Genomic DNA, 13,795 nt, shown 5'->3' with positions numbered 1-13,795 from the left:
TCCCTAATCAGAGCACAGGGATTGAAACTCCCACAGAGCCAGGGTTTTAACACTTAAAATAATTTCCTCCACACTATAGGGTTCTATAGGATCCATTCACTATCAACCTGAGGACATCTCTGAACAGGAAGTATTAACACTAGTTAGATCACGTAAGCATAGGAGTCCCAAAGAGACAAGTTTTGCTGTTAGCTGTAATTATTTTGTGTGCATTCAATGCAGTCAGTGAGCAACTGAGTAATGAGGGATTATATGAACTATACAGACTGACATGTGCGCACACACACCAGGTGAATAGAAAAAAAAGAAATACGAATAATTCAGGACACATTTAGATGTGACAAGGCAATGAGACATTAGCAGACATTCAGAGACATGACTTATAATAATTTTTCTGACTTTTTAAGTTTCACAAGTTGGAGGGATTTATAGAATTGAAGCAGTTCAATAACAAAAAAATACAAAACAAGGAATTTTCCCTCCCCATTTACATTTGTGAATATAATATTTAGCCGGGAGAATAATCATGTTTCTAAAATAGTTCTGGATGGATAAGGATAAGCATAATACCATTTAACCTCATCAAAGGTAAACATAGGTCATTTTTGAAATGTTTTACACAACCATTTATGAATTTCAAGTCATAGTTTACTAGAATGCCGGCATGAAAAAATAAATTCTTTATGGACTCTAAATCAGAGGAGCAAAAAACACAAGGCGTTTTGTCAAAATTGCACCTTTTTTGCAAAAAATCATTAACAGAGGAGATGGAAGAAAATATTTTTACATTTGTTTCTTTAACTTAGTCGACCCACTACTTTTTCGAACATTCTGTTAAAAATCGCGCAACATTTCAGCGTCCTGCTACTCATGCCAGGAATATAGTATATGCATATGATTAGTATGTGTGGATAGAAAACACTCTGAAGTTTCTAAAACTGGTTAAATAATGTCTGTGACTATAACAGAACGTGAACAGCAAGCGAAATCCCAAGAAAAACCTGGTCACAAAAACCACAGAAAAGTATTAATCCGCCAGTCTCTGAATTGTTTATTGCAAGCAAAAATATATAGCCGGGAGCTTGCAGTTCCTACAACTTCCACACGGTCGCCAAAAACGTCATTTTCATTGACAAAAATCCTTTGTGTAATGACAAATAGATCCTTCATTTCGTCCAGCATACAGGAATCGATTTTTGGAAAGAGACAAAGGACAACGTTTTCTTGAGTAGCTGCTATTGAATACAGATCGCCCAGTGATCAATTTGATCTATTATTAACGTTTACAAATACCTAAATTTGGGTTACAAAAGTAGGTTGAAGTGTTTTGTCAAAGAATATAGGCAACTTATATAATTTTAAAAAATGACGTTGCGTTTTGGAAGGGAGCTTTTTTCCTGAACCAGACAGGCTATACAAATGGATATTTTGGGCATGCATGGACGGATTTAATCGGGAAAAAGACCCAATTGTGATGTTTATGGAACATGTAGGAGGGCCAACAAAGAATATCATCAAAGGTAATGAATGTTTTATATTTTATTTCTGCGTTTTGTGTAGCGCCGGCTACGCTAATTATTTTGTTTACGTCCCCTTCAGGTATATTGGGGTGTTGCATGCTATCAGATAATAGCTTCTCATGCTTTCGCCGAAAAGCATTTTAAAAATCTGACTTGTTGGCTAGATTCACAACGAGTGTAGCTTTTATTCAATACCCTGCATGTGTGATTTAATGAACGTTTGAGTTTTAACGAGTACATTTAGCATTTAGCGTAGCGCATTTGCATTTCCAGGTGTCTAGATGAGACGTCTGCGTCTCAGGTGGGAGCAAGAGGTTAACTTTTGGGATAACTACACATTTAAGGTAAAAGGTAGTAGCTTTTGACCAAAGCATGAGTTGGTCACTTCCAACGCAAAATATTGAATTATAATCACCATTTTTTTTCATTAACTGCCAATCATATCCACTTATTGTTGCACGTTTTGTCCAAAACGTTCAAGTCATTAATTTGCAAACTTGGAAACGTGGGAACAACCTCATAATATAACAAAATGTTCTTAATAAGTCCAAGTAATGGAAGTGGAATTGTTTTGCAAACCTTAATATATTCTCTCTGAGATAGATACAATTTCAATAATCTCAAAAGTACCCACTAACAACTCAAAATCAATAGCCTGTAAACCTCTATGTTCATAGTATTTCAATAATTGAGATTTTCGAATATAATGAGATTTATTCCTCCAAATAAATCTAAATATAACAGAATTTACTTTGTTGATGTTATTATAAGGAAATTCTAGATAAACTATCAGTCTTGGTCAAAATAATATGACCCAAAATTGACATATCACATTGCAGCAATTAATTAAAGAGACTCTTATGGAATTAATTATACTATCAATGTGTAAATATTCTCTATCAATCAGAATTTTTTTTAATTTGAACAATTCCTAAATATTTAAACAGGTATGGAGACCATGTTCACGAAGTAACAGCAATGAATTGGCATAAGATCACATTTGTTAAGGTTGAGAGTCAATCCAGAGGCCTTAGAATGTTTCTTGATACTGTCAATAGCCAAGGAAATAGCCAAACTATCCTTTAGGAAATGGTCATTATCATCTGCAAATTGACTGATATTTATATATTTACCAAAAGTACATATCCCTTTTATTTGTTAAGAAATTAGGCTAATAAATCTGTGATTAAAATAAATAAAAGAGGCGAGATTGAACAACCTTGTCTAATTCCTCTACTAATAGAGAAATGAGGGGATGTTTTGATAAATTCTCCCTAAAACCAAAAGTAGAGATAGTTCTAGTAAAACTGTTGTGCTCTAAGGTGTCAAATGCCTTAAAAAAACAAAAATCTAAAAACAATGTAAAGCCATTTTCTTCTATGCAATCACTGTAATCTAAAATACCTATTACCAATTGTATATGGTTATGAATATTCCTTCCTTTAATGAAGACTGATTGTGTTTCATTGATATCATCAAGGACTTTTTTCAGCCTATTAGCATAGAAATGGGCTAATAACTTATAGTCATTTGCCAACAATGTGATTTGTCTCCAATTGACTAAATAAAGAGAGTCCTTCTTTGGTTTGGGTATAAGAACTATTAGTCCCTGTTTCAAAGAATGAGGTAAGATAGTGTTAGCAATAACCTCTTTGTAGACCAAAAGCAATAATTCTCTAATATCAGGCCAAAAATGTTGATAGAACTCAGGAGTCAGGTCATCCGGTCAAGGGGATTTACTTCATGGCTTGATCCAACTTTCTTCTATAGACTTAACAGAGTTACAAACTGACTCAAAAAAGTACTATAGGAAGAGTATACTTCCTTATTAATCACTTCAAGATCATCAGACATAGTATCATTAACATAAATTGATGAAATACTATTCCTAGTCTGCCTTCTTTTCTCCAAATTAAAGAAATAAGATGTGTTTTTTTCACCTTTCTCAATCCATTTGGTCTTTGAGAGGTCGAAGGCACCCTGTGCCTTATTGTTGTATATGTCGTCCAGTTCACATTGGCATTTTGCAAGTTCAGCTTTTTCATCATCATTTAAATCAAGTTTATTTCTCATCCTGTTAAAATCAACAATAATATCCATCTGTTTGGAGAATATTTTTTGAGCTAGCATTCTACCAGTACTGATGGCAAGACAGCGCATTATGAATTTAATCATTTCCCATTTGCTAGTAGAAGAAAGAGCAGATTCGAGACAGGTCTCTCTGATAAGATTTTGAAACTGTAAACAAAAAATTTTTTTTTAAAGAAAAGAGTAACATTTCTTGTATGATTTTAGAAACATCTTGTCGTTATCTAGACAAAAATAAAGAAGGATGGAACAATGGTCTGTCAGACGAGCTGAGGAAATACTACATTCACTGACACGATTCAGAAGATTGGAAGACACCAACCAATAATCAATTCTAGATTTGAATTGTCGGTCACTCGTTGTAGGTTTAAACCAAGAGAAATGTTTTTAAGTTGGATTCTGAGAACGCCCGATATCGTAAAGTTTAAAGTTGGAGCGGAAATTAAGAATTACGTTATTAAAACGATGGCCTGAATGACGGGTGGGATACCTCTCGATCCAGTCACCAGGAGCAACATTATAATCACCTCCAACAATAATGTTATCTGTTGAATATTTGGTTTTAAACTCATAGATGTTAGAAGAAGATTGTTTCTTGACTGTATGTTATTATGACCATAAATATTTCCCAATATGTAATGTGACTTTTTATACTCATAAACAACAGTCATCCAGTGACCCTCATCATCATATTTGCTTTCTGAAACTGTACCTGAAAAACATCTGAAAAGTTTTGCCACACCAGCAGAATGAGATGAGCCATGGCTAAAAATGATATTGTCACCCCATTGTGAAGTCCAAATTGTAATTAAACATCTTAGGAATGTGTCTCTTGAAATAACAAAACAATTGGACTTCAATGAATCTTTACAAAAAATAAAAACAGCCTTACGTTTTATATTGTTGCATAAAGCCCTGGTGTTCAAGGATAAAAAGGAAAGCAGAATGTTGAATGAGAAGAATATCAGAGAAAATAAATGTTGTCTACAATAAATAAACGAATAGGTTGTGGAATAACAACACATCTTATATTAATAGTTTACATATTAAATTGAACTCTAAATCTTAAAATAAATAAATACAGCTCTGAAGTCTAATCAAGTCATATGAAAAAAGACGTGGAGATTTACTTACATAATATCGATCTTGAAACAAAACAAAATGAATATAACCTGAATGATAGCAGGCCAACTCGTAGAAGAGCACCAATCAGTCAGTGACTTAGCGCCACTCTGCGACCATGACAGCAAGCCCCTCGCGAAATAAGGCTTTTATTTCCCTGCGTCTTGCCTTATCAACCTATGGCCATAGCTTTGCACGGGCATCCCTGTTGTGCTTGCTCAAATCTTCTGCAAAGCAAATGCTTTTCTCCCTGCAGATCGGCGCCAGCTTCGCAGCTCTCCACACCTCATCTCTCACATTCCTCAACACAAACTGCATGATGACCTGTCTGTGTCTGTTCATCTCCTTTCTCTTGTCCCCAAGACAGTGTACAACATCTACTGTGATGTTCAGAGTGAGCAGGGGGATATGGAACAATCTTCCCAATAATGTCGATCACAATATTTCTGATAATCTCACCATCATTTTCAGGCAGCCCGTTCAGTCTCAGCACCCGTCGGCACTCATTATCTTTTGTCAGGGCATCAACTTTCTTTTTCAATAGTTTCACATCAGTTTTGGAAACGTTTGCAATCGAGAGGGTATTTTTATGAATCCTCTCATCAAAGCCATTCAGCCAAGAGGCTTGCTCTGCAAATTTCTTGTTTAAACCCTGGATTGCTGCGAAGATGGCGTCATTGGTGATAGGCTGGGGTGCTTGAGTCTGACCGGCATCACTTTCTTGTAGTCTCTTCAGGTTGGGGGTTTTCAAAGGGGTTATTTGGACACCTGTACCGAAGACGAATTTCTCTGACCTTGGTACTTATATCTTGCTAGCTAGTCTTGGCTGAAATTGCTCCACAAAGTGGAAAAGTGATGTTCAATAAACCACTTAACCAATGTAAAGCTTTAAGGAGCTCAGTTTAATGTGACCACTCACTCTGCCATGTCCGCCCAATTTTTCAGTTTTTGATTTGTTAAAAAAGTTTGAAATATCCAATAAATGTCGTTCCACTTCATGATTGTGTCCCACTTGTTGTTGATTCTTCACAAAAAAAATAAAGTTTTATATCTTTATGTTTGAAGCCTGAAATGTGGCAAAAGGTCGCAAAGTTCAAGGGGGCCGAATACTTTCGCAAGGCACTGTATATATATATATATATATATATATATATATATATATATATATGTATGTATACACCACCGGTCAAAGGATTGGGGTCACTTAAAAATGTATTAAAATAACATCAAATTGATCAGAAATAGAGTGTAGACATTGTTAATGTTGTAAATTACTATTGTAGCTGGAAACAAATGATTTTGAATGGAATATCTACATAGGTGTACAGAGGCCTATTATCAGCAACCATCACTCCTGCACGTTGTTAGCTAATCCAAGTGTATAATTTTAAAAGTCTAATTGATCATTTGAAAACAATTTTGCAATTATGTTAGCACAGCTGAAAACTGTTGTGCTGGTTTAAGAAGCAATAAAACTGGCCTTCTTTAGACTAGTTGAGTATCTGGAGCATCAGCATTTGTGGGTTCGATTACAGGCTCAAAATGGCCAGAAACAAAGCATTTTCTTTGGAAACTCGTCAGTCTATTCTTGTTCTGAGAAATGAAGGCGAGAAATTGCCAAGAAACCGAAGATTTCATACAACGCTGTGCACTACTTCCTTCACAGATAAGAGCAAACTGGTTCTAACCAGAATAGAAAGAGGAGTGGGAGGCCCCAGTGCACAACTGAGCAAGAGGACAAGTACATTAGAGTGTCAAGTTTGAGAAAGAGACGCCTCACAAGTCCTCAACTGGCAGCTTCATTCAAGAGTACCCGCAAAACACCAGTCTCAACGTCAACACTGAAGAGGCAACTCCGGGACGCTGCCCTCCTAGGCAGAGTTCCTCTGTCCAGTGTATGTGTTCTTTTAACCATTTTTTTTCTTTTAACCATTGAAATTGCAATCAACTTTCTATGGCTTGTTTTAAATTTTCAAATAACTAAAAGTGAGAGGTCTGAATAAAGGGAAAAATGCATTCTTTTTAATTTGCTAGAAAACCAGTTCAGATTTAAGTATACATTTTGTATGACTTAAGCCTTTAGTGAGAGGTCTTATGCATTAATATTTAATCATTTCTGCCCCCCGAATTCATATTCATTATATAAATAGGCCCGTTTAATTTTGTCTGGCTTGCAGTTCCAAATAAAACATTTTCTTAAATAATTTTAAAAAACTGTTCACTAGGTGTAGGCAAGACCTTATGTAAATACAGTGGGGCAAAAAAGTATTTGGTCAGCCACCAATTGTGCAAGTTCTCCCACTTAGAAAGATGAGAGAGGCCTGTAATTTTCATCATAGGTACACTTCAACTATGACAGACAAAATGAGAAAAAATTCAGAAAATCACATTGTAGAATTTAAGAACCGTAATTGCTGGACTATTAAGCGCACCTGAATATAAACCGCACCCACTGAATTATACATTTTTTTTTATTTTGTACATAAATAAGCCGCACATGTCTGTCTATAAGCCGCAGGTGCCTACCGGTACATTGAAACAAATGAACTTTACACAGCCTTTAAACGAAACACGGCTTGTAACAAAAATTAAACAGTAGCCTACCAAGAAAGTCATTGTTCACTATCTTCCTCCTCCTGTGCACTGAAACCACTGAAGTCATCTCCTTCGGTGTCGGAGTTGAATAGCCTCAGAATTGCTTCATCCGATGTTGGATTGCTGCCCTCTTCAACACGCAGCAGTCCAGCCTTTCGAAACCCGTTGATGATAGTGGATTTTTTGACAATGCTCCACGCTGTCAGCAGCTCTATTTCCTTTTCCAACAGCCAGATCGATCGCCTTCAACTTGAAAGCTGCATCATATGCATTTCTCCGTGTCTTTGCCATGATGAGGGTGACAAAATGACTACCGTAATCAGAATGATGGGAAGTTTGAGCGCGCTCGATTTACGTCACATTATGTGACGGTGCTCAGTTTTTTGGCGGCATGAATCTTGTGAAAGCGGGAAAAATCCATAAATTAGCCGCGTCATTGTATAAACTGCGAGGTTCAACGCGTGGGAAAAAAGTAGCGGCTTATAGTCCGGAAATTACGGTATTTGGTCAATAACAAAAGTTTATCTCAATACTTTGTTATATACCCTTTGTTGGCAATGACAGAGGTCAAACGTTTTCTGTAAGTCTTCACAAGGTTTTCACACACTGTTGCTGGTATTTTGGCCCATTCCTCCATGCAGATCTCCTCTAGAGCAGTGATGTTTTGGGGCTGTTGCTGGGCAACACGGACTTTCAACTCCCTCCAAAGATGTTCTATGGGGTTGAGATCTGGAGACTGGCTAGGCCAGTCTTGTTTGTAGGTGACCAAATACTTATTTTCCACCATAATTTGCAAATAAATACATTTAAAATCCTACAATGTGATTTTCTGAGAATTTTTTTAATCATTTTGTCTGTCATAGTTGAAGTGTACATATGATGAAAATTACAGGCCTCTCTCATCTTTTTAAGTGGGAGACCTTGCACAATTGGTGGCTGACTAAATACTTTTTTGCCCCACTGTAGGTAAACTGGGATATGACTATAGAGCTAATCAAGATGAATTTTCCACAAATATAAAGGTATTTACCTTTTCATGGTAGCAAGATCTTATATATTTTTGCTAACTTTCTATTAAAAATGATTGGAGTGAGATTATTTATTTATTTCGGGATTTCTATACCAAAGATATCCCTGAAGGAGCTGCAAAGCTCCACAGCGGAGATTGGAGTATCTGTCCATAGGACCACTTTAAGCCGTACACTCCATAGAGATGGGCTTTACAGAAGAGTAGCCAGAAAAAAAGCCATTGCTTAAAGAAAAAAATAAGCAAACACGTTTGGTGTTCGCCCAAAGGCATGTGGGAGACTCCTCAAACATATGGAAGAAGTTACTCTGGTCAGATGAAACTACAATGGAGCTTTTTGGCCATCAAGGAAAAGCTATGTCTGGCTCAGACTCAACACCTCTCATCACACCGAGAACACCATCCCCACAGTGAAGCATGGTTGTGACAGCATCATGCTGTGGGGATGTTTTTAATCAGCAGGGACTGGGAAACTGGGCAGAATTGAAGGAGTGATGGATGGCGCTAAATATAGGGAATTCTTGAGGGAAACCTGTTTCAGTCTTCCAGAGATTTGAGACTGGGACGGAGGTTCACCTTCCAGCAGGACAATGACCCTAAGCATACTGCTAAAGCAACATTCAAGTGGTTTAAGGGGAAACATTTAAATGTCTTGGAATGGCCTAGTCAAAGCCCAGACCTCAATCCAATTGAGAATCTGTGGTATGACTTAAACATTGTTCTACACCAGCGGAACCCATCCAACTTGAAGGAGCTGGAGCAGTTTTGCCTTGAATAATGGGCAAAAATCCCAGTGGCTAGATGTGTCAACCTTATAGAGACATACACCAAGAGACGTGCAGCTGTAATTGCTGCAAAAGGTGGCTCTACAAAGTATTGACTTTGGGGGGGTGAAAAGTTCTGCACACTCAGTTTTCCGTTTTTTGGTCTTATTTCTTGTTTGATTCACAATAAAAAGTGTTTTGCATCTTCAAAATGGTAGGCATGTTGTGTAAATCTAACGATACAAGCCCCCCCCCCCCCCCCCCCCCCCCAAATCCATTTTAATTCCAGGTATGTAAGGCAACAAAATAGTAAAAATGCCAAGGGGTTGAATAATTTTGCAAGCCACTGTATGATATGTCAGAAAAATTCAATTATAAATTCCTCTGTTCTAGTAAAAAACAAGTTATCATCCAGTAGACTTTGATTCAATTTCCAATATCCTCTCCCACGTGGAAATTCAGTAAGAGTAATGTATATGCCAATTATCTGATGGTCCGACCATTCTATCTCCTATCAACACTTATAACCTTAACTTCCCGTCTTTGTCTTTCACTGGCTCTATTACTCTCTAACTTGTCCAGTTTCCGTTGTCTTACACTTTAATCATTTAGCAGACGCACTTATCCAGACTTACATGAGCAATTGGAGTCAAATCCCTTGCTCAAGGGCACATCGACAAATTCTTCAGCTAGTAAACTCGGGAATTCAATCCAGCGACCTTTCGGATATTGACCCAACGCTTTTAACCGCTAGGCTACCTGCTGCTCAGGTCTTGGCAGGTTTTGTAGAACAAGGACTATAACATTGTTACTCTGTGATGCTTCTCTCAGTGATGTAGGCACACATGGCAATATTGGCCATTGATCTGTAAAGCTATAGTTTTCTTAGAGACAGTCTCGGTCATCTACAATCTTAATGTATCGATGCAGCCTGTCGAATGATTGCTAGAACCCGATTGGCTTTCAGCTCTCATCCTCAAGCTTAAACGAATCGCCACATTGAATATGAGCGCATTTGAACAAGAGGCACATCTAATAAAGTCTTCAGATAGCATCTGCAAAGCTGACATCAGTCAATCCCTCTGCAATAGATTATTTGGCCTCTGCAGGCAGCGCAATACTCCCTCATTGTGCTGCTATACATCTGAGGAGTGGACTGTCTCTCCATATCTATCTGCACTCCATTAGGGTTTTGTGATGAGAGCGATGGACAGAGGGAAGAATGAAAGGGGAGAGACTGAAAGAAAGGGAAAGAGAGAGGATATAGACTCAGCTTTATCAATACACGCCCACCGCTGAGATAAGCAGATTATCGGGAGATTGTATTTCAAAAGCAAATTTACATCCCACACATTTGCCTCTGAAATACACCCCAACCTCCCCCCTCCGCAGACTCAAAACAATACACACACACACGCGCGCGCGCGCTAACCCTCCCCACACCACTCTCTGACTCATAACCATCAAGCTGTAGTGACACGATGGGAAGCAGCTGGATATTTTACAAACTGACCAGGAATTCCAAAATATTATTAGTCAAGCTGTCAGAAGTGTTCAGAGAAGGGGGAAGGATGGAAAAAAATATTGTGTAACTAAAAAATAAAAAATGATCAAGCAAGCAAGAAAGTCATATCGTTCATTACATTAACTGCAAGGATAAAACTGCTTCAGTCAACATCGGTCAACAGCAATTTCTCAACTCCCCTGTGTAGTACTCAGAATACAGGAGACTGCAACTCAAACCAACCATAACATATGATATAGCCTATACTGTATCCCTGACCATGGGAAGCCCATAACCTTGAGTGCCAAGGCATGAGTGTGTTTGTATGTGTTGGCCAGTATTACAGTATTGATTGGAGCGCTGCAACATGCGGCAAGAGCAGGGGAGCTCATGAGAGAGGTAGCAAGGTAAACACACCCTTCCCTCCACTTAACTCCTCCCCAACTCCCTGTGCCCGTTCCTCCCCATCTCCTATCCATACCGAGTCAATATAGGAGCCAGAGGAGAAGGGCACAGCAAGAGCTTCCCATTACAGCTTCTTCCTAGCTGCCGGCTGCACACACACACACACACACACACACACACACACACACACACACACACACACACACACGCACACACTCATACAGACAGCCACATATATACCACTAGCATATACAAGCACAAACACACCAGCACTGTAGATATAAACACACAGACAAGATCTCATCCTAATTAACAGATATGCAGAGACTTATTAGACTTTCTCAAATACAGACAACACTCTTCTATTCTTACACTGACATATGTATATACCTTCTTTAATCCAGAATCCTTTTCAGATACTTACATTCACACACATATCCAGACCAATACACAAACTCTCAGACACAAGCAGATATGCACATATGGACAGTAAAATTTTAAGACAAAACACACCAAATGTCAACAGTGAAAGTCAACAGAGAAACATTTGATCTAGAGAACAATGCTCAAAGGAATAAGTTGCTCATAAAAGCAGACATTAAAAGCTTGAGACGCTTTCACAGCAGACACCAGACAACGGACTTAACTGGAGAGACTAAAAGTGTTCTGGAGCTAAATGTGTTCCCTTAAAAAAAAACAGATGTCATAGTAATTGTCACCAAAACTGTCCCCTCGCAGCACCTCAACGAAAGCACCTCATTTTGACACCCTCCTTAGAAACATCCATTGCACATTTATGCACTTCATATAGCAAACTGTTCAGTTCATCAAAAATGACTTGTCAGCTCTCCTCGCTAAGTCCCATCATGGTAGATTTCGGAAAATATACCCTTAAAAGATGTTTTTGGAAATATAGGAATAGGAATATAGGAATATCACAATGCGACTGACGTTGAATTGTGAATAAGTCCACGAAAGACAACGCATCCTCTTTCTTTGCTGTTGGCAGGGAACCTCTCTCATTTGAACTTGTCTCACTGCACTTTAAATAATTTACAAGTCAATCGATTCATCACGACTAACAAAATAGCAGCTAAGTTCACATGAAACCGCAAAATGAAATATAATTTCATTTTCAAATATCAAATACATTTTCAAACTCCCATGCACCGGTCAGCAGACCTACGGATGTTCTCTCATGCCAACTCTTCTTAATTTCTTCTCCTTTCAGCTCCCTCTACACTCAAATGAACACGTAAGAGAGCTGTACCTATAGATATTAGTCAATGAGTCAGCCAGTCAGAGAGTCATTCTCTGAAATAAATTAACTTTAAGTGTCACTTTTTAGCTTTACACCTGCTTTCATGAGAACTATTGTTACTTCACCCTTCTACTCCTCTTTCTACACTATACAATTACTACATTGCAAAGCCCCACACATACAGCACCTTACATACAATGATCAACCTTCATGACAGTCAATCAGTCAGTCTTAGCAATTAGACAACAGAGAGAAACATCAGATAGGTAAAGTGTCAGTGGTCCACTTATTACTTGTTTTTTACCACTCAAAAAAGCCCCACACATACAGCACCGTATACAATCATACAACTTAGAACATCCAATCATTGAAATAAGCAGAGAGAAGTACCACTGAGAAGCGTCAGACAGTGGTCCACTCACCACTGAAGCTGGCTCTACATATGCTTTTACGATAACACCTAGAACTTCTTCTTACTACCACTCAACAAAGCACTACACATGTAGCTCCATACATACGATGTAAGACAACAGAGAGAAGTACAATTGAGAAGTGTCAATACAGTGGTCCACTCACCATTGAAGCTGGAGGTGAAGTTGCCCCAGTCCAGCTGCAGGGTGGTGTTGAATGAGGGGATGGAGGAGAGATTGAAGAGCAGCTCGCTGCTGTTGGACGGGTCTCTCAGGGTGTCTGTGAATAGGTTCATCTGGAGCAGGGTCTTGATCAAGTAGCGCAGCATCTTGCCGCTATAGCTGTTTTCGATCTGTCCGTTTAGCTCTATGAAAGACTCTACAAGCAACTCTCTGGCTCCCACTCTCTCATTGAAAGAAGTGTTAAACGAGGGTCCTAAATGTATTATGAATGTCAACTTATTCCCAGTGCTGGAGTCAATGGTAATTCAGCCAAGTCTTCAGCCAACACTTTTGAAAAACAGTCATTTATAGGTAAAAGTCTATGGGTTGGAAGGCAGAAAGCAGATAAAAAATGTCTCAATAACTGTCAGGCTCCGAGGGTTGTCACGTTGTGGGGCACCACTCTTTCTATTCTTCCCTTTCTTTTCTCCTCCTCCTCCGAGCACATCGGATTGTTTCCTCCTGCTCTCCTTTTGTTCTGGAATCACATAACTTCACACGGCGTCCGCCACCACACAAAATACACCTCGCCTGTGTGAAAGAATCTAGCTTCTATCTGATGACCCGTCGGATTCGCTGCTCTTTTTTTCACCCCTCCCTCTTGCAGCCTGTGTCCCTCCTTCCCTCTCTCTCTCTCTCTAGCCCTCCCTCTCTCTCCCCCCCCCCCCCCCCCTCTCTCTTCCTATCCCCAAGCTCCTTGGAATGGTGTGATGGGGTCCCGGGGGGGTCTGGGGGAGAAAAAGAAAGCAGGTGCCGTCGGCAATAAATGTTTAATTATTGGATTAATAATCATCCCTGGAGCAAGGAGGGGAGAGGGAGAATACACTGTCACTGTCTTAACACAGAGCGGGAGGTGCGCTCACACACACACACACAC

At 38.9% G+C, this 13,795-nt stretch overlaps 1 protein-coding gene across 4 annotated transcripts in view; it reads right to left on the bottom strand.

Moving 5' to 3' along the window:
- robo3 (roundabout, axon guidance receptor, homolog 3 (Drosophila)) overlaps nt 1-13,457 on the bottom strand; it is a 280,104-nt gene extending 266,647 nt beyond the window's left edge. For 3 of the 4 annotated variants that reach the window (XM_036937600.1, XM_036937603.1, XM_036937601.1), the window contains exon 1: nt 12,863-13,457. In XM_036937600.1, the coding sequence (XP_036793495.1) occupies nt 12,863-13,025 (163 nt within the window). In that variant the 5' untranslated portion in view covers nt 13,026-13,457. The remainder of the gene's footprint in view (nt 1-12,862) is intronic. The other variant, XM_036937604.1, reaches the window with a different exon arrangement.
- Nucleotides 13,458-13,795: the final 338 nt, after the last annotated feature.

Source organism: Oncorhynchus mykiss, chromosome 12 (genome assembly GCF_013265735.2).
Source record: "Oncorhynchus mykiss isolate Arlee chromosome 12, USDA_OmykA_1.1, whole genome shotgun sequence".
Lineage (NCBI taxonomy): Eukaryota > Metazoa > Chordata > Actinopteri > Salmoniformes > Salmonidae > Oncorhynchus > Oncorhynchus mykiss.
Note: the sequence above shows the minus strand (reverse complement) of the source record. Positions and strands in the feature narration are given on the sequence as shown.